Source organism: Alexandromys fortis, unplaced genomic scaffold (genome assembly GCF_014885135.2).
Source record: "Alexandromys fortis isolate MF-2015 unplaced genomic scaffold, M_Fortis_MF-2015_v1.1 scaffold_36, whole genome shotgun sequence".
NCBI classification, from domain to species: domain Eukaryota; kingdom Metazoa; phylum Chordata; class Mammalia; order Rodentia; family Cricetidae; genus Alexandromys; species Alexandromys fortis.
Window position 1 is genome coordinate 6,755,625 of NW_026067915.1, and position 26,592 is coordinate 6,782,216.

Genomic DNA, 26,592 nt, shown 5'->3' on the forward strand with positions numbered 1-26,592 from the left:
CTCTGGCTTTAGTATAAATTTCCCCAAGGAAAAACATCCCAGAGAAACTATTGACAAATCAACTGAAAAGGGCTGTGGAATATTAGTTTAAGATGTGTTACATTCATTTATCCTGTGGAATATTTGTTTAATGATGCAAAGATGTGTGGCATTCTTTTACGTTGCATTTGTTTAACTCTGTGTAGCTGTGCTACTTTGCCTGCCTAAAGCACCTGATTGGTCTAATAAGAGCTGAATGGCCAATAGCAAGGCAGGAGAGAGGAATAGGTGGGGCTTGTGGGCAGAGAAAAATAGGAGGAGAAATCTAGAGTAAGAGTGAGGAGCAAGAAAAGGAGAAGAGGAAGATGCCAGGGGCCAACCACAGAGTAAGAAGGTAAGAAAGTATATAGAATAAAAAAAAAGGTAAAAAGCCCAGAGGCAAATGTAGTTAAAGAGAAATGGGATAATTTAGTTAGAAAAGCTGGCTAGAGCCAGGCGGCAATGGTGCATGCCTTTAATGCCAGCACTCAGGAGGCAGAGGCAGGCAGATCTCTGTGAGTTGAGGTCAGTCTGCTCTACAAGAGCTAGTTCCAGGACAGGTTCTAAAGCTACAGAGAAACCCTATCTGGGAAAGAGAGAGAGAGAGAGAGAGAGAGAGAGAGAGAGAGAGAGAGAGAGAGAGAGAGAGACTAGAAATAAGCCTTGCTAAGCCAGGCATTCATACATAAGAATAGGTCTCAGTGTATTTATTTGGGAACTAGCTGGGTGGTGGACCCCCTCCCAAAGAGTTAAAAAAAAAAAAACAGCTACAGGAAAGAAAGCACCAGTGGAAAGCAGTGTTCGGTATCTCACACCCACTCTGATGCAACTCTCGGGTATTCAAATGTGATTCTTAAGAAATGTATTATCTTTGTGGGGGGGTCAGAATTTTCTGGAATACCTATTATCAATAGTTACCCTCCAGGAACCCAGACTCTGGGTGATTCCTATCTTAGCATATTATTTCAGTCACTCATTCTCTCACTCGTTAATTCATCCACTTGCCGGTTGATTTATCCATCCTGCCATTAAGCATTTGTTTCTTAGGAGCTTGTTGTGTACCAGTTGTTGTACTGGTACGACAAGATGAGGGGCTCAGGCACATTCTTCCTGTGTCAGAGTTCATGGTGTGATGGATAAGATGGACAGAATCAGAAAAATCTGAGCTCTCTGGAAGGGACCATTAGGGAGCAATGGAAGCCTTGCTTGAGGTGATGCTTCTGGCAGTCTTGGGAGACTATGGGAGGACAGTCTCAGGGACTATGGGAGGACAGTCTCGGGGACTATGGGAGGACAGTCTCAGGGACTATGGGAGGACAGTCTCGGGGACTATGGGAGAACAGTCTCAGGGGACTATGGAAGGACAGTCTCGGGGACTATGGGAGAACAGTCTCAGGGACTATGGGAGGACAGTCTCGGGGACTATGGGAGGACAGTCTCGGGGACTATGGGAGGACAGTCTCAGGGACTATGGGAGGATAGTCTCAGGGGACTATGGGAAGACAGTCTCGGGGGACTATGGGAGGACATGCCACCATGAAACTGCCTCCACCTTCCCCATCATGATGGACTGTATCCCCCCAAACATGAGCCAGAATAAACTTCTCCCTGTTCAGCTACTTCACATCAGCAAACCAGCCTCAGTGCAAGCAGCAGGATGCGTGTCTACGGGGGTCACAGGTATAAACGCTTGACTACAGGATCGCAGTATTAAAGGAAGAAGAGTGGGGATCAAAGGACTTCACACACGTCACCAACATCATCTTCTGCAAATGGCTACACCGGCCCCAAGATCTAGAACACGTGTGGCAGAAACCTGTTCCCACGCTCCATCTCCAGCGTCTGCATTTTCAACTCAATACCTGCTTCTCTGAGCCTGTCCGACTGCTGCTCCAGCACGGTGATGCTTTCGCCCTGGAGACCATCTGAGAAGATGAGCATCACCTACAGAAAGAGAGAAGGAAAGAGGATGGAAGCAAAGCCAGAGATGCAACTGGGCAAGGAGGAATGGGTGCGGGAAGGGGAATGGGAACAGACGGTGGTGAGAATACCTGGCCCCTGGAGGCAGATTTCTCCTCAAACACGTCCCAGAGAGACTGCAAGAACTGGGCGTTCAGATGAGTTGGGCCACGGACGGTGACTTGCAGCAAGTTGTCAAACACTGATTTCTGGTAGATTTGGAACTTGGCTGGAAACTCTTGGTCACTGTTCACCGTAAAGGCCAGGCTCACCTGTGCCTCTGCGCCTGCTCCACAGCTCACCCCTCTGATGGAGGTGATGTCCGCTAAGATGTTTGGGAGGTATGATTCTAAGCGGGGATGGCCCTGGAACAAAGGCTGGCCCTGGAGGTGACTGGAAAGGTCGAACCCAATCACTACATCCACAAAGCAATCTGGTAACCAAAGAAACAAAGCCATGTTAATTAGTAAACAGGCATAAGGGGGGAGGGGGATCAGAGAAGGGATTCTGTCATGCTATAGAGTTGGAGTCCCGGGGGGGTCTAGTACCCAGAGTATGTTCCAAAACAAAGGTACTGGCTACTCTACCAATATAGACCACAGGTCCTCCTTCTGTCCCCTTTCATATGCAATAAGTTCCAGTAGTTATCTGCGGTTCAAACCATGGTTCAGGTTCATTGCTAACAGCTTTATATGTGGGGTGAATTCTCCTGCTTTTAATGATGACATATTCTGATTCGTAGGATCATAGCATGTTACGCATTTGAACCGTCCTGGGGATTTCTCTATGCCTAGCAGTCACAAATGCAAAATTCTGCAAAGGTTAGGTGGATAATATAGAGACGTCAAATGGCCAGGGAGTGAAGACAGTTATCTGGAGAGCAGCCCGAACCCCATGTCTGTCATGGCCAGCAACAGCTGAGAGCAGCCAAGCGGCAAATGAGGCCCCAAGTTGTTAAATCCCGTTTTTAAATCTATATTTTTAATGCAAAGTCTCCAGCTAGTAAGCGCTGTCAACTAATTTAACACGTTCCCCCAGCTAGACAGAACGAGCAAGTTGCATGTTGGATCCCCACTGATTCTTGCCAGTTGTCCCTTTTCAGACTAAGGGACTGTGACTCATGAATATTGTGGCACTGTTCCAGAGTTAGAACTCTGGCTTTCTAATTCCAGAGCCAGGGCCCTCCCTCCCTTCCTCTGTCACTTCCCTCCACACAAGTACCCAAACAGGGCAGGAAAGATCTGGAGCCCTTAGAGAGACTGATTCAGGCTGTATGGGGGGAAGCAGGCTTGGGCATCACAGCTCTGAAGTGGCAGGATGGGGGCGTTACTGCCCATGCACAAATTCCACACAGGGAGGAACGCATGCTGCCATGTGGCCTTTCCAAATCCCAGTGCCAAATGCACAGAACCTGAGTCTTCTGTGGCTACTACCAGCTCCGCTGATCAGTGGCATCCCTGTTGGATGAATCACTGTTTTGTTGACCTCACACCCCTGCCAACCTGATTCCTCTACAATATCCAAGAGGCCTTTGCAGCCATTTGTGTTTGTGGACTGGATAATCTGTAAAGACAACTGAAATTTTTACTCTGTTACAATCATATAGGTGTTATTCTTCAAAACAAAATAGGGCCGGACAGATGGCTCAGGAATTAAGAGCACTTGTTGCTCTTGTAAGGGACCCAAGTTCAGCTTCCAGCACCCACAGCAGGAAGCTCACAACTATTTGTAATTTCAGTTTCAGGGGATCTGATACCCTCTTTTGACGTCTGTGGGCACTGTACCCACATGGTGCACACACATACATGCGGAAGAGTTCCAGAGGAGTTGATGCCCTTTTCTAGCTTCTAAAGCCACTGCAGGCATTCCACAGACATGCATGCAAAAAAAGCCCACCCATATACAAAATTAAAAAATAATAAAAACATAAAAAATTTAAAGAAAACATCTGCTGTATACACACACATAAATGTATACACATATACACATACACACTCAGTCCTTTACTAGTTTAGCAATGTTGAAACAAAATTTCAATAGTGAATGTTCATTTTCTTACATCCTACTGGACGAAGGACATTGTCCAGGGGACTTGTAACTATAGAAGACTGAGCTCCAGTACTGAGAGGAGCGTAAACTCTGGATGGTCGTGAGGGGACAGGGATCCCTACAGGACACAGCTCTACCCTGCCCCCTCATGTTCTATACCCAGTTCTGTCACTGAGGAAGGCTGGCTCATCACAAGCTTGCAGGGAGAAGCAGCGATTGGTGTCTCATCTCATTACATACTGTCCTAAATGGATTCCACAGGGTCTAGCACATGAGACAGCCTGGGAAATGGAGGCACAGGAAGCCACCCATCAAATAACACCAGACACTCACTGGATTTCCCGCAGCTCTGGCAGATCTCGCGGACCATTCTTTTCTTCACGTCCACACTCTTCAATTTATTAAAGTCTTGGAAAGTAATTATTTTTTCTGAATTGCCTGTGATGGGCAGAAGTTGTTCCTTATAAACATGTCCGATACCCAGAGCCAGGACACAGATGCCAAGGTCTTTCAGGGCTTTTACTGCATCTGCCACATCATAGCGGGGATAACCAGACGTGATGACAACCAAAGTCTGAGGAACACCAGCATTTCTCCTCCCTCCGACGGAGGGATGAAACATGTCGCTCACGTGCTTCAGAGCAAAGTCGATTCGCGGAAAGCCCTGGCTCTTGGCCACAGCTTGGACCCGAGACTTCCACTGAGTCTTGTTCAGGGAGCTCTCCAACTCAATGATTTCCTGATACCGGCTCCCGTACTGAGCCATCCCGATTTTCATTCTTTGAGACTGAATGTCAAAATTATCAATTAAGTCTGACAAGAAAGTTGTCATGGTAACAAACTCCGAATCAGACACCATGTCAGAGCCATCACAAAGGAAGATCACATCAGCTTCCTGAAGGTTACAGGCTGGAACAGAAAAGAAAATAAAGAATAAATTATTTTCCACATGCATCATTCTAAATTGTTCTTTTACTGGGGTGCTTAAATTGCTTTGCTAAATACTTCAATTGTTTTGCATTAGCAGCAAATTGAGATAAATTAATGGAAGAGAGGCACACTGATTGAACCTCAAAGAGAAGGAGAAAAACAGCGGGAAAGGGGAGGATAATAGACATTTTTTCAAAGTGTAATTATATTTGCCTGAGTTATTGGAAAAGATCTTGCAGGCTGTTCAGAAAGGAAGTAGGTAATTTGGATAGATTGAATATTCTCATGAAGAGATATTTTACAAGCCTGGAAGTCTCTTCAATGCCTGCAGACCGAAACAGTCTAGGTAGCAATTATACTGTGTTTCATTGAAACTCCTGTTGTTAGCTGATGTTGCCAGATTACACATGTGTCGAGCAGTATCATTTCCAAAAGCTTTGGGCATGCAATAACTCAGTAAACAGTCCCAACCAGCTTATGACACAGTACTCTAATTTTGTAAGTGTAGAAATGGAATTCTGGTAATTCATAAGAGCGCATAGTTACTATGGAGGAAGGAGTGTATCTGGACTTGTAGAAACTCAAATATACTCCTTTTTTTCTACTGCAGTTTTTTTATGTCATGACCTCAATATTAGAAGTGTATGGGACAAGTGTGTATTGTTTAGAAATAGAGCATGGGACCATCTCCCTGAAGTTCAATGTGAAATATTGTAGAGCCAAGGGGTAACTTTCTCCAAGTTCCAGCCAGACTCCCTGGTTCGGGTAGGAACAGCAGAAGGGAAGTCACAAATGGTAAGCACTGGCTGCCCAGTGTCATACAATTCCTTGAAAAGCAGAGGGGCAGACACAGAGTTGAGCTGCCCAGACCAGCCTTCAAGGAAGATAGAGCTTCCTCTGTCCATGGAGGCTCCAGCTCCCAGTTCCTTCGGGGTCTGCCTCCTTACAGAGATGCCTTGCCAATGACATGCCTATCCCCGGGCAGTCAGCACTCCCTTTTCACCCCATCCTGGCCATCTTGGTGGGATGCTGGACAACTCTCCTGAAAAGTGCTTGTTCTGGAGCATCTAGGTTTAAAGCGTCATTGGATACGCCTTACTGTCTGACTTCTGCCTACCCTGCCTTCCTTTTTATTTCTCAAGTGTGGCTCCTTAATAAACACTGTGCATCCCAAAATCTATCTCAGCATCCACTTCTAAAAGGTACCATGGGAAATAAGAGTAAAGTAACATCCTTACTCCTAAGACAAGGGCAGTCTTAGAGACATACTAGATTTGGCAGGAATACAATAATGAGCCCAGGGAACTCAGTCTTTTGATTGATAAAGATGAGAAAACATCAAAATAAGCACTAAGTGCTAACACCATGAGAAACAGAGGTTCTGGAGTAAGAGGACATGGAGCAAACAAATGTTTAAACTTGTGAGATGTTTGAAATGCAGGCAAGTAAGTGATGGGCCGAGTATTTGCAGTGTGTAGAATGACGTGAACCAAGATGTGGAAAATTTTCAGGATATTAAGGAAGAAATGAAAAGGACAGGGGCAATAGATGAGATGGGGGAAATGCATAACCGTTGGATAGAGTTCGAAAGCTTCCAAAATACTGTGCACAGGGTGTGATATAGTCCAGTATGGGTAAGAAAGTTGAGAGTGACCTGCATGGCAACTGGCTGGATGGTGGGGGGGCACACACACATGAATATGTACACATGTATGTATCACCCGCTGCAAAGCTCAGATACCATCATGGAATGGGGGTGGAAATATTGTAAGAGCCAGAGGTTGAAGAACACCATAGAAAGCAGTGTCTTAGAGACATGAGAGAACCTCCATACTCATGAACTCATGGTAGCCATGACTGTATGAGTCTTGCAGAAGATCAATCAGGTATCATTCTGTTGTGGAGGTGAGAGGGAATCACAAGCCTCCACCCTTAACTGGGGGGCTATTAGCAGTAGAGAGCTTTTGGGAGTGGTGGAGTCAGTTTCCTTTAAGGATGTAGCCCTAGTAGTTGGTCCCACATCCATAAGTATGTGGGCAACCCAAACGTGAAGACATGAAGCTGGGGGGTGAATGTAGGGGGATGAGGGCCTGGGAGGAGTTAGTTGATGTCAATATGACCAAAACACATAATGATGCAATTCTCAAAAAAATAAACTATTATATTAGTAATGGTGATAGCAGCTTACTCTCTTGTGAACTATTGCACAGAGTTTCTTGCAGAGGCATGTAAATGTCTCTCAGTTTGTCAAAATTGTCTACATGGATAGTATTTTCCTTCTTCCCTGCCATGGTCTCCAGTTCATCTTTGTTGGCATCTCCTACACCAACTGCAAAGATAGTGATGCCTTTGTCCCTTAGTCCCCATGCTGTGGCGTTGAGTTTATCTCGGTCATGGGACTCGCCATCCGTGATGACAATCATAAGCTGCCTCACGTTCTGCTTCAGGCGGCTGCCGTGCTCTTCTGTGAACAGGATGTTGGCATGCTGGAGAGCCTTGGCAGTGTAGGTTCCCCCTCCGGTGTCCCTGCGTTGTCTCAGGTGCTCGACGATGTCCGATTTGCTTGAGTATGTGTTAAGATAGAAAAGAATCTCGGGATCATTGGAATATCTGAGAGCTCCAAACTGGACTCGGTCCCTGCCAACATCTGCCTTCTTCACCAAGTGGATGGTGAGGTTAATCATGCTTTCTTGTTGTTGTGAATTTATGCTGCCTGAATGGTCCAGCACAAACACGATATCTAAGAGTTCGATCCTCTTGCAATCTGAAAAAGTAAACAACAGGCAGTCACGAGCTCCATCACTCATTCTACACACAAGAGGGAAAGCGGTTGACCTCTCGTGTGAGTGATCTAGGTACATGACACCCCCCACCCCATCCCCGTCCCTCACTTAGTATCCTACCATTTTGCATGTGTGTGTGTTCATATGTGTGCATATATATGTGCACAGGTACGTGCATATGGAAGGCAACATTCAACCACAGATTTCATTCCTCAGAACATCATCTCTCTTGGTTTTTGAAACAAGGTCTCTCACTGGCCTGGAGCCCACCAAGTGTGAGGTTGGCTGACTCTGCCTGTCCCCACCCCCTCCGCACTGGCAGGCACGTGGCCAAATCTGGCTTTTTCAAATGGGTGCTGGAGATCAAACTCTGATCTTCATATTTTTGTGGCAAGCACTTAGCCAATTGAGCATTTTCACTTGGCTCTTCTAGGTAGTTGTTGTTGAGAAAGAACACAAAGCTTATTCAAGGGCAAGCTGCCAGAGCAGGATTCTGAGGGCATGTGTACCCTTCCTTCCCAAGGGGCCTGAGGACTGGCGGTCCTTGTGCCACACCACTCTGTTCTGCTGTGTCTCGGGCCCTATGGCACCTTTGCTAACCAACTTTCAGCAGAAAAGCAATGTCAGAAACCAGTTCAAGGACAATGGACAGTGAGACATGCTAGCGCTTGCAGAATGGGCTGCTGTCTAGAAGAGTACGGGAGCTCGTTGTGTAGGTTGGGGGTTGCTTGCCACTCTCTCTGGCTCCAGCTGTCTTCTGTGCCCCCAGTTCCCAAACCTTCCCATGTGCATCATGGAACTCCCCACCTATGTGCACTCCATCCTGGCCTCCAGAATTCAAACTCAGTAAAGGAAGGGACACAAGTAGGGAAGAGTGGAAGCTCTCATTTCATCTTCCCTGGTCTCAAGTCCTCTTCCATCTTCAAAGCCAATAGACCATTCTCTGGGGGTCTGAAAGTCTAGACTCTAGTGATCTTTCTTTGCCTTTCCTTCATGACCTAGGACTTCCACAATTCCCTTTCTCTTTCATATTCCACCATCCTGTTTTACCTCCAGTCTTTATTTCTGCCCATGAGGTTCTCAAGTTTTCAAGTCCCAGACACCATGGATAAGCTCAGGCTATCCCCGAGAAAGCCTGGGCCAAAGGCTTCACTGAGACCTGGTGACTGGGCATAACTTGAAAAAAATATTTATGAGTTGGTTACTCCATGAGGCAGCTGAAGTTTCGCCCTCTGCTCTAGACAGGACTCTGCCAATGTCAGTATTTATCAAAAGGAAGATTCTAACGTTGAAGGTCTGACCCCTTAGTATACCTCAACACTATTGAGTCTAGAAAGCATCACCACGATAGAGGAGAAAAGACTCCAGTCAGGTTGCTATTTGGAAAGTCCTGGGATAGCACCTAAAGCTCATTTGCAATGAGGTCTTTCATTTGTTAGCTTTCTAAAATATCTAAACACATGATTTTAAAGAATGAGAACAATGACTGTTTCTTTGCTGCCAGGAGAACACACAACACACTAACTGAAGTTTTAGCTGTGTCCAAATGGATAACAGTGCATGGCAGATTTCAAGGTGTGGGTCTTCAGCCCTTGTGCAGATTGATAGCAAGTTCTAGCTCAAGAGAGGTTGAACTTGATAGGACCAGGGCTGGGGGTGCAGCTCAGTGGTAGAGCACCCACCTAGCACCTGTGAGGCACTGGGCTCAATTCCCAGCACTGCAAAAAAAAAAAAAAAATTGCTCCAACTGAAGATTGCTCAATACTTTTAGAAAAGAATTCTGAGTTATGAGATAGAAGTCAGAGCCACAAACAATCAGGTAGAAAGTCTCAGAACAAAAATTCACAAGTGATAGTGCGTGAGCGGACAAATGCCTCGTTACCAGAAGAAGAAAATCAATTCTGAAAAACAGACTGCATATTTAAATATGAGCAATGTTTTAGTAGATCAGGTTTGTTTGGGAAACCATTTAATATGGCTAAAAGGCAGATTCATTTATGCTTCTAATTACTTTTTGCCCAACAATGGCTACAGATAGCCATGAAACGGTCCTTTAACCAATCATTTGAGAGGCAGCTACTCTTCCCTCTTCCCACCTCGGGTGGCCAGCCCACTTGACTAAATCTCTCGCTCGCTTGCTCGCTCGCTCTCTCTCTCCTACCTCCCTCCATCCTATATCTCACCTTTCCTCCATAAATTTCTCCCTAAACTGATTTTTAAAAATCATTTAGTATTAAAAACTGACCATGTAAAAATCCAGGTGTGTAAGGATTAAAGCCGGAAGTAGTGCGATATTTGGAGACCTTGTCAAAATAGATTTGAATTCACCGGAAGCAAGACTAATTCGTAGCAAACTAGCTACAGAATTGTTCCTGAACTGCCGTGTGAGTTTGAATATGACCAATATAGATAAGAACTTAGGGAACCACTGGAGTCTTGAAGGGGGCAGAGACACCTACCATGCAGAGCACACACGCGGAAGATGAGTTTATTCTCTATCGCCTTCAGATGGTCAAAGTTCTCAACATGGAAAACCAGGCTGCCATCCCCACTGATTTCCTCCAGCTCAGCCCTATTGGCACCATACACACCCACAGAAAAGATGGTCACACTCTTGTTCCTGAGAGCCATCGCAGGACCCCCTACTTCATCTTGGGCTTGTCCATCTGTGAGGAGGATGAGAAACTTTCTGACCTGGGGACGGCCCCCCTTGGAAAGGTCAAAGTATTCATTTACAAAGGTTAGGGCGCTTCCGGTCAAAGTGTTTCTGTTGATAGGCGACATCCTGTCTATGGCGGCATAAATTTCTTTGTGTGTGAAGAACGTATTCAGCTGGAATTCTTCCTTATTGTAATCGCTGAACTGAACAACACCAACTTGCGTTTCGTTGGCACCAATCTGGATCTTCCCCACCAGGTTTTTCATAAAGGTTTTCATTGTCTCAAAATTTGCATCCCCTATGCTTCCAGAACTGTCCACCAAAAACATGATGTCAGACTTCATGTCTTCACACCCTGTGTGGTAGAAAAAAAAATCAGAAATTGATATGCTTCTCGGGGTACATGGAAGCAGTTAGTAATCATAAATGCATTTATGAGAAAACGTTCAAAATCAACTCAGGGAATTGCTGTTTTGTTTGGAATTTTTATTTGCAGCTTTGGGAGAAGAAGCTCGCTGACAAGAGCCTGCAGGCCGCAGAATTTCACTGAGATGATCCAAGAAATTTACAAAAGGCAATGACACTTCTGAAGCTTACATTCAGTGCTGCGTACACACAATCACTCCTTCACCGTTCTTGCATCATTCATACACGATTCCATTTATCCAGCCATCCTCCGTCCATTCATCACGCTTCCGTGCATAACTTTTAAGTGTATATAAACATCAAGCCTCAAGATGAGAATTAAAGATGCAGCTAACCAGAGCCAAAGTGACCAAGTCTCAACATTGATGGGACTAATATTTCAGTATTTAAACATAGTCTTGAAAAACATAATTCTAAGTAACCTTAAAGCAGCGTCATTTTTGGGGATGATTTTAAATGGCTTGATAAGTAAGTCATTTAATACATAGAAATTGTAGAGAAAAGCTTTTAGAGGTGATAATACATGCACTAGTACACACACATGTATCAATTCATCATGGACTATTTCTTTACTTACACATCAAAACTGTAGATGGCCCTTACTGGAATTAGGTATACATACATATACATACACATATACATATATGCATGTACATATATATATGACCAACTTCTATAAACTATTGAAAATAGATGTTATTGGGACTGAAGAGATGGCTCAGTGGTTTAGATTACTTGTTCTTGCAAAGGACCCAGGCTCAATTCCCAGCACCCACACAGTAGCTCACAACCATTGATAACTTCAGCCCCATTGATTCTGACGCCCTCTTCTGACCTCTGTAGGCACTACACCCACATGGTACATACATATACATGCAGATAAAACACTCATACACATAAAAATAGATAAAATCTTTTAAAATTAAAAATATGAATATGGAAAAAATATGAATATGGCCTTAACAAAGCCGCAAGGTAAAGTGAAGTGTTAGTACCACTTCTTTGTATGACATATATAAAGGAATAGACATTTTATATACATTTACCATTCACGGGGGCTGTCCCTTTATTTCTACAGGTGATGGGGACCACTTCTAGTATGCTAATGTTTTCCCATTTGTGCCTATTAATCAAGTTCCATCCAGGAAGATGGTTGCCCAGAAGAAGAATCTTGTCTCAGTCTTCCTTGCAACCAGACATGAGCCCTTGGTTATGTGAGCCCATAGTTGAGCAGCAGTGCCCCAGCCTTTTCCGGATCCTGCCATCAAAAGACCTGAGTGCTGCAAGCTCCCTTCAGATGCCTCTCCACAGAGGGAGTACAGATTCAGCTCCTGCCTAGAGGAGGAAACAGCTGCCTGCCCACTAGACCTGAACTGCTCAGCCTGACCAGCACATGAGAGAGAAATGATCAGTAACGTTCGGTCCCCTGAGCCTGGAGTGTTTGTGTCCAAGTGCATTAGTCCCCACACAGACACACTGCCTCGTCCCTTCAGTACCTGCTCTGACGCATGTTACCATTCTCTGGCCTCTAGGCTTAGGCTTCTTAACATCCCTCTCTGCCCTCTTTTAAGACTCATTTCCTTGTCCGTGACTGGATACCTGAACTACAAAAGATGTGCTTGCCACCTCACACCAGTCTGGAACCTTCCCCTCTAAGGAAGATCCAAGGCACACTCTATATTATGTTTCTTAAAGCTCCTGCAACACTTCTCTTCCTTGGCGTCAACCACAGAAAACACTGGGGACCGGTCCTTCTCATCAGCAGGCTTATAGACTCCAGCTGTATACACAACTGGATTACTGTTAGCGACATGGGGGGAAGGAAGATGGAGTTCATGATGTGGGATTCTGCCCTCAGTACCACTCATTTGCTTATTGGATTTAATCCCCGGTAACTCAGAAAAGTCACACATATTTTGCATCTTTTTCTTTCCCCTCCAGTGAGAACCTCAGCCACCTTCTGCAACGCCTGACTTTGGTTTTGCTTTGCTTTGCAGGGCTGGGGCTCATCCATTTTAGACAAGCGTTCTACCACTGAGCTACATTCCCGTTCTCGTGTGACGTTTATGCATCCCTTTCTGAGTTTCATTTTGGTTTTCTTACCTTTTTCAGAGCAGATGCGGTAGACAATTTCATTTTTTATGTTCTTTAGGGAATCAAAATTCTGCCCAAAGTTGACCCTTTCATCGTTCCCGGCAATTTGTTGGAGCTGTGTCTTATTCGCCTCACCAATCCCAACTGCGTGAATGGTGACATGTTCAGCCCTGAGTCTGTTGGCAGGTTCTAGAACACCGTCTTCTGACTTCCCATCAGTTAGTACGATGAGGTAACAGGGGGTGTCATCTGCCCGCTCTGATTTCCCCTTCTTTATTATTGGCAGTATGAAATCCAAGGCTTTCCCAGTGAATGTGCGACCCTTGAGTTGCTTGATGTTAAAAACAGCCTTCTTCAAGGCTGTGCCATCCATGTAGAGAGAGACGGGAAATTCCTCTTCGTTCTTATGAGAATACTGCACGACTCCTACTCGGACTTTGTCGGGACCAATGGGAAACATGTCTATCACAGAGGACATAAATATCTGGATTTGCTCAAACTGTTTCTTAAGGATGCTGGATGAGCCATCAATGAGGAAGTAGATATCTGCTTCCTTTGTATCCACACAGCCTAAAAAGGAAACGGGCATAGAGAGTGGGAAGTAAGTGTGTTCTCTGCCAATCAAAGAGCATCTTGAGGGAACTTTGTTCCAGGCTTTGAGTGGAGCATGAGTCTGTGCAGGGTCTAAAGAACAGGACCCGTGTGTCTGTGTGGAGCCTGGGCTCTTTCTCGGAACCTTTCTAACCATTTTAACCTCTGAAATGTGTCGCCACCTTGGGAAAACACTGAAGCACAGCAAAGCATAGTGGTTTATCTAAGACCACACAGCCAGTAAAGGAAGAGCAAGAACCAGATTTCCCAGGCCTCCGGGCGATAAGCAAAATCATCTGATGAGCTTTGACAAACACCTCTTTAGAGTCTATGTCTTAATGGCTTCCTGGGGAAAAGTATGGGATCAGAAACCATGTGTTCTGGGTGCTTTGGTTTGGTTTGGTTTGTTTATAGCCAGAATCTCTGTCATCCAGCCTAACCTTGAGCTCATGATCCTCCTGCCACTGCCTCCCAGGTACAGGCAGGCACCCCTGGGACTACTTCTTCCCTGAACAACTACTACAGCAAAGCCCAAATCAGAGCAGTGATTTTATCATTCGCTTATAATTGTAAATTAAATATCAGCCTTAGCTCCCGCCTCCCTCTCTGTCCCTAATCCCAGCAACTCTGCACTACACTCATTTGGTTTTAATCACATTGGGCTTTCGATTCTTTTTTTTTTAATGTGTGCATGGGTGTTTTGTCTGCACATGTGCCTGTGCATCACATGTGTGTGGTGCCTGCGGAGATCAGAACCAGATTCTCTGGAACTGGAATTACAGGTGTTTTGAGCTCCCAGGTGGGTGCTGGGAATCAAACCTGGGTCCTCTGATGATCTTAATGGCTGAGCCATCTCTCAAGGCCCAGACTTTCTAGTCTTTAAATGTATCCTGGGACCTTTGCACTAATCCTTTTTCCTTGAAATATTTCTCACTGTAGATACACCAAGTCACATGCCAATTCAGAAAATAAACCTTCACTTCCCTTCTAGCTGAGACGTTAGCCATTCTCTATCCTATCGCTCTATTTTCTTCTATCACCTGTCTGTCTATTTATCTAGATAGATAGATAGATAGATAGATAGATAGATAGATAGATAGACAGACAGATAAAGAGATATAGATAGATAGATAGATAGATAGATAGATAGATAGATAGATACATAGATACATAGATACATAGATACATAGATACATAGATACATAGATAGATAGATAGATAGATCTTTCCTTCTTACCCTCCATCTCTATCTCTCTCTTTTTTTTTTCAAGACAGGATTTCTCTGTGTAGCCCTGGCTGTCCTGGAACTGTTATGTAGACCAGGCTGACCTCAAACTCAGAGATCCAGCTGCCTCTGCCTCCCAAGCGCTGGGGTTAGAGGTGTGCACCACCACACATGGCTCTATCTCTGTATTTTCATTGTGGCATTTTCCAGAATTGATTTCTTCATGAACATAACCTGTTTCCTACAGCAGAAAATTTCTTCCAGACAGATTAGTCTAAGCCTTGCTTCTGTTCCATAGGCCTGGCACCTCATAGAAATTTGACAATTATTTTAAACAAAACCTCTCAATGCCCTGTTGCAGAATAGAATGCTTGTTTAACTATGTAAAGATGTGTGGCATGTGTTTATGCTGCATTTGTCTAACTATGTAAAGTGTTGCTCTTTCACTTGCCTGCCTAAGGCACCTGATTAATCTAATAAAAATACTAAATGGCCAATAGCTAGGCAGAGGAGGGATAGGCAGGGTTAGTGGACAGAGAAAGAAGGGGGGCCCCCGATACCCACTGGGGGCAGCCATATAGACATGGGGGAAGCCGGGAAGTATGAGAGCACAGCATGAAAGAAAGGTAAAAAACCCCAAGGCAAAATGTAAATGAATAAAACAAATGAAAGGAAGTTAAACTAGCTAGGGGGCCGAGTCTAAGCTAAAACTGAACAATCAGAATTAGTAATAAGTCTCTGTGTCATGATTTGGGGACTGGTAGCCCAAGAAAGTCTGCTATAAAGCCCCTTCCTTTGTCACACTGAATCAAAGTGGGGGTGTTCTTTTCTTCTTCTTTTTGTCTCATGTAGCTCAGGCTAGCTCAGGACTATCTATGTAGCTGAGGATGACCCCCAAGTGCTGGGATTATAGGTTCTTGCTACCATGCCCGGCTAATTTTAACTTTCTCAACAGGCAATCACTTCTCTTTGCAGTCATTCATGGGAAACCGGTAGCACATGTTGACACTGTCAATGTCATATCCCATTATCTAGTTAAATAAACAGCCCAATCTTTCAAACACAGGGCCACTTGGCCATTTGAGAATTCTTCCTACATTGGAAGTTTTGGGGCAACTGATGATCCCCGACACTGCTATAGGCTTTGTGCCGACATTCCCTAAGAAATAAATGATACAGGAAATAAGTCAGACGCAGAGGGCTAAAGCTATGACGTCATTACTGAAAGCTCTGAGGCTGAGATCACAACCATCTGTAGAGCACAGACTGATCTGCAAACCCGAAAAGCGAGCACCGTGAACTGACGCTTAATCTAATAAAGAAGTAAGCATTGGCCAGGAGGAAGGAGGCGGTGGCCGGTGACGGTGAAGAGAGGAGGACATGCATCACAGCACGTCGCAATGATGACCTAGTCCACCCTGCACCTCTGCCCTCACACACTTAGCATCACTAGTCATCAGTCACTGCTGCTCTTATTACACTAACTTAGAGCCCAGCCAGGAAAGTGCTTGCTGCGTACGGTGAGGGCCCGCCTTTGAACCTCAGCACCGGCATTAAAGCCAGAAAACAGGCAGAGTGGAGTGTTACCTGAGGATAGGACTACCAGCTTATTGTTTCTTCTTCATGTCCATCTACGCTATAAAAATGTTGTATGCATCATGGGTATGGCTTTATTCCATATTATTGAGGCACAGTTTGCACATTATAAAGTCAATCCATTGTAAGTACATTGTTCAATGGATTTTGTGCAACCATTACCCCCAAGTTCAGCTCCTCAGCATTCTCTCATCCCTTATAAGCCCCCTGACTAAATTTTGGTCAATGCCTGCTCCAGCACTAACACTGGGAAACTATTCCCATTAGTCCATAATAACAAGAGTCGTCTAGACATACCAGTTTTATCGAGTTCTATTTGTTCAGCATGGGTAGAAACTTGGGTCCAGATTTCATTGTGGATCTTCTTTAGGAAGTTGCCACTGTATGATTCCAAGTGACTGTAGGAGCTGTGTGTGGAAATGCTCTGCCTGGAAGGGTAGGACACTATGTCCTCCAACTGCGTGCTGTTGGCCCCTTCAATGCCCAGAGCAAACATAGTTACACCGTCCAAGCGAAGGTCCAGCGCAGCCTCGCGCACTGCGTCATCCGATGGCCTGTGGGTGACCAGCACAGCAATCTGAGGGACACCCTGTGCCTTCCTGCTGCCACCGGACTCCGAGAAGCCTTCTCTCCTCATCTTCTCGATGGCGGCCCCCACATTCGACCCCCCAGCCCGGAGGGAGAGTTTCTGGATTTGCTGCTGGAATTCAGACTGGTTGGCACTTGACTTCAGGGAAGCAATAGTCTGAACCCTGTCGCTGTAGCTCATCAGTCCAAGCCGCATGCACTTGTCCTTCACATCCACAGAGCTGGTGACATTCTCCAGGAAGCTCTGCAGGTCCCTCAGATTCTGTGTGGTCCCCACTGACTCATCCACCAAGAATATAATGTCAGCCAGGGAGTCTCTCTGGCAGGATATGGGAACAGGAACTGTGGAGACAGAAACGTTGTGAGGTTAGAAGAAGCCACTGGCCTAGAGAGAAGGGTACTTTAAAGGATTGCTAAGGCACTAAGGGAAACGGAGTTACCACAGACCCAGTTAGAATTGCTTCCTCTCAGCAAGGCCATTGAATTCAGAGGCTTTGTGCGTACTCTTTCTTCTATACTTAGCAATTTTCCTGCCACATGCTACAGCCACCGCAACCGCTGCCATCTCTGGCAATGTCTTCATTGCCAGTATACTTCCCACCACCAGTGTGACCACAGCCACCAGTGCAACTATCATCACTACCAGCACATGAAGCTCAACTCCATTACCACCACCAGTATGACCACCTCCACCATGGTCCCCACACCCATCTTTTACCATCATGGCTGCCACTACCTTCATCGCTACTACGCTCACATTCTGACATGTGGGGAGGAACTGGCCGACGTATTTCTGACCTCAACAAGCTCACACTCCATGGTGGCCAAATTATTTTCTTCCAAGTGGTGACAGTTACTACAAAGTAAGCAAAGCAGGTGGCTCGGCTGCCTCTGCTGCTGGCATGGTCAGGAGAGACTCTGACCTGTGTGAGCTGAGATGTGAAGTCAGGGTAGGCCTCTCTGAAAGGACCACACTGGAGGAAATGTGGGATTCAATGGTAGGAAATCCAGAAGAAAGAGAAACTCTAGTAGAATAGCAAAAGGTGGGGACAAGCAAGCAATACTTAGTGGCTCAAGCCAGTGGGAGAAGGGAACAATAGTGATGAGGTCAGAGGGAAGCAGGTCGAGGTCACCTGGATGTCACATGACCTGTTCTAAATTTCTTAAGCATCACTCCAGGTGCTAAAGGAAAATAATGAATTCAAGGTTACTACAAGCAATTGCCCTGGCCCAGGAAGATAATGCTGGTTCTAAACAGGATAACAACACACGAAGGAGCAAAAAGATTAGTTCTGATACATGACTAGGTATAGCAGACTTCATGATTGGATACAAAAGAAGAAACGGGAAACTCCTGGGCTCAGGGTTTGCACATCTGAATGGGTGGTGGCAGTGTGTCCTTCTGAGACAGAGTGGGAATGAGTTACAGGAAAGATCTGAGAGTTCCATCTCAGACATGCTAGATTGAGCATCCAAGAAGAGATGTCACGTGAGCAGTTGTTCGGAAGAATCTGGAGTCTAAGGCAAAGTAGACTATATTCGCAGCTAACAACTATCCCAAACACGGGTGACTGAATCGTGTCTGTGCAGAGTACAGACAAGAGACAAGCTTAATCTTGCCAAGAGCTACCCCTTAGCTTCTCTGACCCCAGAAGACAGAGAACATGTCTTACTTATCGCTAGCCCTCCAGTGTCGGGCACCTGGTGTGAGAACAAGGCTATTTGTAGAGAATTAATTAAAACTAATTCTCCTAAGCCTCACTCAGAATCCCACCTCTGGCTAAGTCAAACTCCCAGCATGATCTCCTCAAGCCAGCGTTTTGCTGTTACTATCAATAGCAATAAACAAAAGTCAGACAGGTTCTTTCACCATTGTTAGAAGACAGATGCCATTTTCCTCCCTGTACAAGGAAGGGAATGGAAGCTCCCAAGTTAAGAAAACTACCCAAGGTCCTAAGCAGCCCAGCCATACTTCAAACTCAGACTTCACTGATGACAGCCCTTGCTTTAACTTCTGAAGGGAAGGACAGGATCCTTCCAGGCAGTACCCTGTCTTGTACTATAAGGAGTAAGAGAAATGGGATCAGTACATGGGGCCCCCTAAATGGTGACAAAGCTCCATTGTCCATGAGAGACCAGACTAAGAGTCAGAGAGTAGCCAGGAAAGTCCACTCAGCTGAGGATTCTCCCACCATACTCTGGAAACATGGCCAGGCTTCTCACCAAGGCAGCATCCTTGCTATGCACCTGCCTGGAGCTGATTGGCCCATTTGCTTCATTACCAGTACTGCATGGGCAGCCTCCTATTTTTCTTGTTTATTACTGATGCTTTCAAGGACCACCTCTCCAGGGATAAGAGACTCAAGGGTATTCTGCTTTAAAATTGTCATAGAAGACTCAGCTAAGACACAAGTATAGCATCCTTCAATAAGAAGGTGAGAGCTAGTGGGGCATTAGCATTCCATCTTTGGGCCGAGGGAATCAATAATAAAAGTAAATGAACAGAAGGCTCTGTGTGTGTGTGTGTGTGTGTGTGTGTGTGTGTAATACCAGGGTTTCCCGGGAGCTGAGGAAAAGGCAGAGCAGGCACCTGCTAAGTGGAAGCAAGAAGGTAATAGAGATGGCTTCTGGAATGGAAATCAGAACTCGCCTAAGGACCTGCTGCAATGGCCGGGGTCATCACCCCACCCTGAGGTCACACTTTCACAGCTGGGGTAAATGCTAATCCTGAGTAGCCCCTAGTGCAGTAGACATCAGATCAGCAAGGATGGTGGGGGTCTTAGAGGAAGGAACAGTCTCATGAGATAAGTTTAGAGGTCAGCATGGGTGATGGGATCTTAGAGGAAGGAGTGGTCCCATGGGATGAGCTTGAGGGTCAGCATGGATGGTGGGGTCTTAGAGAAAAAAAGCAGTCCCATGAGCTATGCTTGGGGGTCCTCAGAAAAATAAATGGGAGAATTTCACACAGGAGGGGTAACAGCTGAGGTCTTGAATTACGTAAGTGAGGGAGATACTGAGTCAATTCTATTGGAGCTGCTTCCAGTTGGCTCTCACTCATACCCATAGGCCTTTGATAAAATCCCCGGTATTTCTTCACACTTTAAAGATATATTCTGCTGGGAGAGACATCATTACTTAATAGCAGCGCTTCGGAGTCTCCTAAAAGCGCTACTGATGCACTGCAGAAACACATCCTCATGTTAAAAACATGAAAATATGAAATATTTAGTCCTAAATGTGAAAGCTTTCACCGTAAAATGACTGACAACATGGCTGGAGAGGAAGCAAGTGCCTTTTGTCCGGAGCAGGCGCTGGTACGCTCACTAGAGACGTGCTCGAAAGAAATGGTACAGGAAGGGGTAAGCTTAGGCAGACACAAGCCCAAGACTGCAGCCCGCCACACTCCTGACCAGCAGGATCACCCCTGTGCTGCGTGTGCGGCACAATGCATGAACATGTGGCGACAAGCCCTTTGTCCCTCGGTCCTCACTCCCATTGCGTGGGATAAGCTAGTCTTGATGTGATCCTTGGCTGGTACTGCCCATCAGGCTCCATTGCCAGAAAGATGAAGGAAAAGGAACCATCCAGAAGGGTTTCTGGTGTCTATGACAGTCAGACTTTGATCTATTCTTAGTAAGAAACAGAACACCCGCTCACTCGCTTAGGTTCCAAAGATACAGAAATTAACATAAGCTGCCCATTCTGCCCTTGTGACACTCCCCAGTCATGGTTATAGGACGGGGACAAAGATGGAAAATTATGGGAAATGTTGCTGTCATAAGATGTGCCCACGGGATGCTGGGACCTAATCTGAAAGCATCCCAAGAGAGGAAGCATGCAGGGTTGAGATTTCAATGATGGAGCTGTTCTGCCAAAAGGAGGCAAAGGAAAACAACAGGACTGGTGTCGGAGATATGGCACAGACAGAGGCAGAGGAAAGGCAGATGTGTGGAAATGCCCAGCAGCTCAATACAGTCGTGAATACCAGGCGAGAGCTGCCATGGGCAAGGGTGGGCAGGTACCGTGCCCATGAGGGCTGGGTTCCTCTTCAAGGGTTTCCTACCTGTCTTTGCGGCATCAGTTGCAGCTGTGGTTAGGGTCACAGGTGTAATTGGGGCTGCAGGTGTGGCTGGGGCTGGAGGCGTGATCAGGGCCACAGCCGTTCCTTCCGTGTACTTAGTTACGTCCTTGATGATCTGCGTCATGTTTGCGGCAAACGCACTGAGGTCTCTGACCGTCCTGAGGTTGAAATGGAACTGGGATGTGGCCATGGCCTTCAGGTTTTCCTCAGAAGCCTTTTGCACCCCCACTGAGATGATCTTCACCCCATCTTCCCTCAGGGCCTCCGAAGCCTCTTCCACATCATCCTCAGACTCGGATGAAGCCAGCACCACCAGGATCGGGGGGAACAGTTTCTTGTCCCTTCCATTTGTGGGGGCAGAGAAATAGGTCCTGCGGGCCTCTTGCAGGGCGTTCCCTATCTTCAGGGACCCACCGATGAACTGGAAGTTCTTCTTCAGGTGGTTCAGCATGGGGTTCCTGTTCTTGAAGGTGCCCAGCTGGAACTCGTTGTGGAGAGCATCGCTGTACTGGGCCAGGGCCACACGGTACTTGTTGGCCTCTATGGGGAGGCTGCTGATCAGCTTGGTAAGGAAAGTTCTCACAAATGGGAAGGACTTACTCCCCAGGTCATCAGAGCTGTCCACTAGAAACACCACATCTGCATACTCGGGACCCGGTCCTGCACAATAAAGACAGCAAGCACAGTTTTATTGCCACCGTCACCGTTTAGGCCTCGCTATTCACTTGGGACCGTGGCCTTGTGCCTTTATCACAATTCCAAAGATGGTTTTCCCCCTGGAAGTCAACCAGAAGAAACCACTTGTTTTGCCTGACACATCAAGGGGACATTAGACCTTAGTAAAGCTAGCCAACAGATTCTTCTTTCTCAAATCTACTTCTGAAGGCTACTGACATTCTTCTTTATTTCTGGAGCCCCAAATTATGACATTGCGCTACAGAACTGATAACATGGTAGCACCGCAGACGTTCCCGATATGGTCTGAGGGTCCTGATGTAGTCTGAGGATTAATGACTATTTTTGGAAACAGTACATAATAAGCAGTTGCCTGGGGCTGGAGAACTTAGGAGCAGAGTGAAGGAGGATTTTAGGTGCAAGGAATCTTCTGAGAACCACAGAATAAGAGAATGGGGGTCAGACATGTGCGTGAAGCAAAGCGGGGTCACCGGTGTGTCACCAACAGTGTGTCCTCACTACAGCAGCTGCAGTGGAGCTGCGTCTCCTGGCAGTCTGGGGCTCAAATAGTTTGAGATCGTGAGCCATTACAGATTGGGGATGTGCAGGTTAGAAATACCCATCATGCATAGTTCATATCGTAAAGGCGGAAAGAGGCAATGGCTTAGTCACAAAAACACTTGGATTATGTTTTTTGTGTGGGATTCTTTGTCTTCCACATATAAAGGGGAAGGATAGATATGTGATAGATGGATAGATTGTACCTGTATATATGCACCTAACAAAACCAAACTAATACTTTGTAATATGATAGCCCCATTATAATCCTTGCCTAATGTGCTAGCTAGTTTTTGTTTGTTATTTTGGGTTTGGGGGGAGTTTTTTGGTTTTGTTGTGTTTTGTTTCATTTTGGTTTGGTTTTTGTCAACATCACACTACACAAGTCAGAGTGAATTGAGAACAGTGAATCTCAATTGGAAAAAAAAAATCCCCACCAGATCAACCTATGGGCAAGCCTACGGGACAATTGCTGTGGGAAGAACCAACTCACTGCGGGCAGCGCGTTACTCTCAGGCTGGTGGTGGGCCTGAGTGCAGGAAGAACGGGCTGGGCAGGCTGTGAGAAGCATCTAAGCAGCTCTCTGCCTTGATCTCTACATCAGCTCCTGTGTCCAGGATCCTGTCCTGTGTCCCTTCCCCGACTTCTCTCCATTGAAGCACTGGGCTGTGCAACTGTAAATTTAAATAAACCCTTTCCTCCCTGAAGTGATGTTGGCCCATGGGATTTTATCACAGGAACAGAAGAGCCCTAGAAACGATAGAATAAGGAAGGAATAGTGGCGATTGCTGTCTACTTCTAAAATAGTTTTAGTGTGTTGAGTTCTGTAAGCTTGTCGGAGCCCCTTCCTCTTTGGAAGGCAAACGCTTACGGTAAGAAACGATTGCCACAGCTGTCTGCTCACACCACAGGCCCAGCTTGCGGAGGAAGGCATGTTTTAACTTCTCCCTGCAGTGTTCGTGCCTGTGATCATGTGTGACTAGGATGGAGATTCCCCTTGGTGGAGATCGGCCTCACAGACCACCCTCAGATGCTCACATCATCGGGAATTTCAACACTCTTGTCCCACCTACACAAGCTGTGAGGAACTGAGTGGAGGATGGACCTTACAAAGCATCAGCTTCGGTCCAAGCCCATGCAAATAAAGCTGAGTTCTTCTATTCTCTTCCAAGTGCCTGCTAGGTTGTTCCCTGGTCAGCATTTCCGCAACATTTCTAAAGAAAAGGCTCCAGCTACTCAATACACAAGGGGACTTCCTGTATTCACAGAGATATGAGATGTCAAGAGTTATACAAATCAATGAATAAAGATTTTCTAGTCAGGGCTACAAAACATGATTTTTTTTCATCTATAGCTTTTCCCATCTTTAAGGGATGAAATCTGTTCAATGTTATGATCTGTGGCTACTACTAATTGTTGTGTACTTTGATCTGTTAGTAAATAAAGTATCCTTTTTATTAAAGTTTGATAAAACATAAAAATATTTATTTTCCCCAAATAATATGAACCAAAAAAAAAATATACTGGTACCTGGACTCTGATATGCCAGCGTTTCAGTCCGGAGGATTAGGACGAATGCAATTAGTTGGAGCTTCATTCTGTTAATGGGGGTTTCTTAACTTTTATTCTGAAAAAAAAAATGCAATATGAATTATATGTGTGTTAGTCAAGGTTTTTATTGCTGTGAAGAGACAACATGACCATAGCAACTACTATAAAGAAAATCTTTACTCGGGGTGGCTCGCTTACAGTTTCAGAGGTTCAATCCACTATCATCATGACAGGGAGCATGGAGGCGTGCAGGCAGACGTGGTGCTGGACTAGCTGACAGTCCTACATCTTGCAGGCAACAGGAAGTCGACTGACTGTGTCACTGAGCAAAGCTTAAGCAAAAGCCCGCCCCCACAGTAATGCACTTCCTCTAACAAGGTCACACACACACAAAGCCACGCCTCCTCCTAAGAGTGCCACCTTCACCCGTGACAGATAGTACCTTAGAGACAAGACCCCTCCACTCCCTCCCTCTTCCCTTCTGCCATTTTCTCTCTCTTCTTTTTCTTCCCCTCTCTCATTCTCTCTTTGCATCTCTCTGTCTCTCTCCCGTCCTCTCTTCCCTTCCCCCTTTGATCTCAATAAAACTTAAGCTCTGTCAAGCTCATTCACCTCCCGCCCAGGGTGCTCACCTGCCCCGAGACCCACTAAGGGTCCCAACTCTGTAATCCTAACACTGATGAGTCCCACATTTCACCATTTGTCCTTTCATCTTCACTTGTCTGACCTGAGGCCTCTGTCCTTCGTCACAGCATCAACAATAAGCTCTCACCAGGGCTCTGGCTCCCCAGGCTCCCCGCTCTACTCCCACTTCCTGCCTTTGTCCTGCGTCATAGAGATCCTGCAGTTTGGGATCTGCAGATTCGTGCCCTTCTCTGGCTCTAACAGTTCATAGATGAGGTGGATGCTGGGGTGGGCCATCTCACCGCTCTTAGTCCTGGCCCCGGAAGGGCAGCTAGACTGATCTCCTACTGTCACCACCAGGACTCCAGCCAACCCACATACCACAGACTGCAGCAAAGGGTGGGGCCAGTTCTCCTGCTCTCGGGTCCGAGCTGGCTCACCTGTGCCTGGGACAATCGGATCAGCTCCAGCGTGCTGCCCAGGTGGGGTAGAGGGTCTGCCTGCCTGTGTGCTGCAGCTGGTGAGGGGCAGGACTAGTTCTCCACTCTCATGACCCCTGCTGGGGCCAGCTCTGCTCTCTCATGCCCTCAGGACTGGCTTACAACAGGGCGAGCTCTAGTGTACTACCCAAGTGAGGCACAAGCCCGTGGTGAGGGGTGGGACACCTTTACCTGAGGGCAGGGGCCAGCTCTTCTGCAGCAGTATCCCTTAAGGGGCAGAGCCAGCTACCGCAGGGCCAGTGAGGGGCATGGGCAGCTCAGTACGGCTCTCAGATTTTAACATACAGCTGCTGCAGCAGGCCCATGCACCCAAATGTGGCCCTCAACAGCAGCTCAGGCCCAGACATCACCATGGCCCCAGCAGCAGCACAGGCCACCTAGATCAGTATGGCCCTGGCAGCAGCATGACCCATGGGCATCAACACAGTCTGAGGTGGCTGACCAGACCCTGAACGTCCACAGTGCTCTCAATGGTAACAGGAGCCATGACTTCACCCCAGACCTTGGCTGCTGCAGGGCCACAGAGCCAGACATGGCCCTCAGCAGCAGCCCTGGCCAGAACAACCCCATGGACCTAGGTGACAGTACAGGCCATTCAAATCCGCTTGGCCCTGGGGGCAGCATAGTCTGCAGACACTCACGGAACCACGGGTTGGCAGCCTAGCCTCCCGGGCATCTGTGTGGCCTTTGGTGGCAACAACAGGAGTCATGGACATCAATACAAGCCCTGGCTTTGGTAGGACTACAGACCCAGATACGATCCTAGGAAGCAGCCAGGGCTCAGATGTCACCATGGCCCCAGGTGGCAGCGCAGGTCACTCAGATCAGCATGGCCCGTGGCAGTGTGGCCCTCAGACACCAACATGGCCCTAGGGGGCAGACCAGACTAATGGCCTCTGCAAGGCCCTCAGTGGTGACAGGAGCCTCAGACATCATCTCAGGCCTTCTCAGTACCAAGACTTGGCTCTTAGCTATAGCTAAGGCCTGGACATCAACCCTTGGCAAACAGCCCATTCATGCCGGCCTATTTCCCAGCAACCGCTGTTAGGATTCTGGTATTATGCTGGCCCCTGACACCTGACAAGTACCGGGCAGAACCCTGACCAACCCAGACTCCTATAGTTGCTACCGTCACTATGTAGTCTGTACTGAGTCTTTCCGCAGATACAAAGGTCCCTTTAAGAGATAAGCCCCGCCCACTCCCGATCTTGCATCTCTGCTGCTCTTCTGAAGAGGCAGGCTGGTACTTGCCTCTTCAGCTTCCTCTCTGTATTTCTCCCTCCAGCTTCCCTCCCCTTTACCCTTCTCTCGACATAAGCTCTGCCTGCACTGTGGCCCGCATATTTGTCTCCCCTCTCATCTGCCAAGGTCTCTCTCTGGCCGTTTTACAACACCCTCACCTCTTCAGGTACTCTGCCTCTGTCTCGTTTCCACCTCCCACCCTGTACTCGACAAGCATGATGGTGCCCAACTGCCCGATGCCAGAGGCTGTTTGTTGTTGCAGTTTCTGGCGGCCAGAAACCACGCTTGGTTGAGTCCCGCTCTCCCTAGTCACGTGACACTGCGCAGAGCTGTTGCTGTTGTCCTCTCTAGTTCATTGTTTTATCGCTGCAACCAAACAAGAACTTAGTGGAAGGAGAGTGTATTTGAACTCACGGTTTGAGGTGATATAAGGTATCATAGCC

General features: G+C 46.6%; 1 protein-coding gene across 1 annotated transcript in view; it reads right to left on the reverse strand.

Moving 5' to 3' along the window:
• The window catches only part of Col6a5 (collagen type VI alpha 5 chain), a 108,202-nt gene that overhangs the window by 70,545 nt on the left and 11,065 nt on the right, over positions 1-26,592 (reverse strand). The window contains exons 2-10 of the mRNA XM_050139365.1: positions 23,763-23,859; positions 20,982-21,659; positions 16,628-17,260; positions 12,928-13,488; positions 10,199-10,753; positions 7,145-7,720; positions 4,360-4,935; positions 2,070-2,410; positions 1,881-1,962 (exon numbers count right to left, since the gene is read on the reverse strand). Coding sequence (XP_049995322.1) covers positions 1,881-1,962; positions 2,070-2,410; positions 4,360-4,935; positions 7,145-7,720; positions 10,199-10,753; positions 12,928-13,488; positions 16,628-17,260; positions 20,982-21,659; positions 23,763-23,829 — 4,069 coding nt within the window. The 5' untranslated portion in view covers positions 23,830-23,859. The remainder of the gene's footprint in view (positions 1-1,880; positions 1,963-2,069; positions 2,411-4,359; positions 4,936-7,144; positions 7,721-10,198; positions 10,754-12,927; positions 13,489-16,627; positions 17,261-20,981; positions 21,660-23,762; positions 23,860-26,592) is intronic.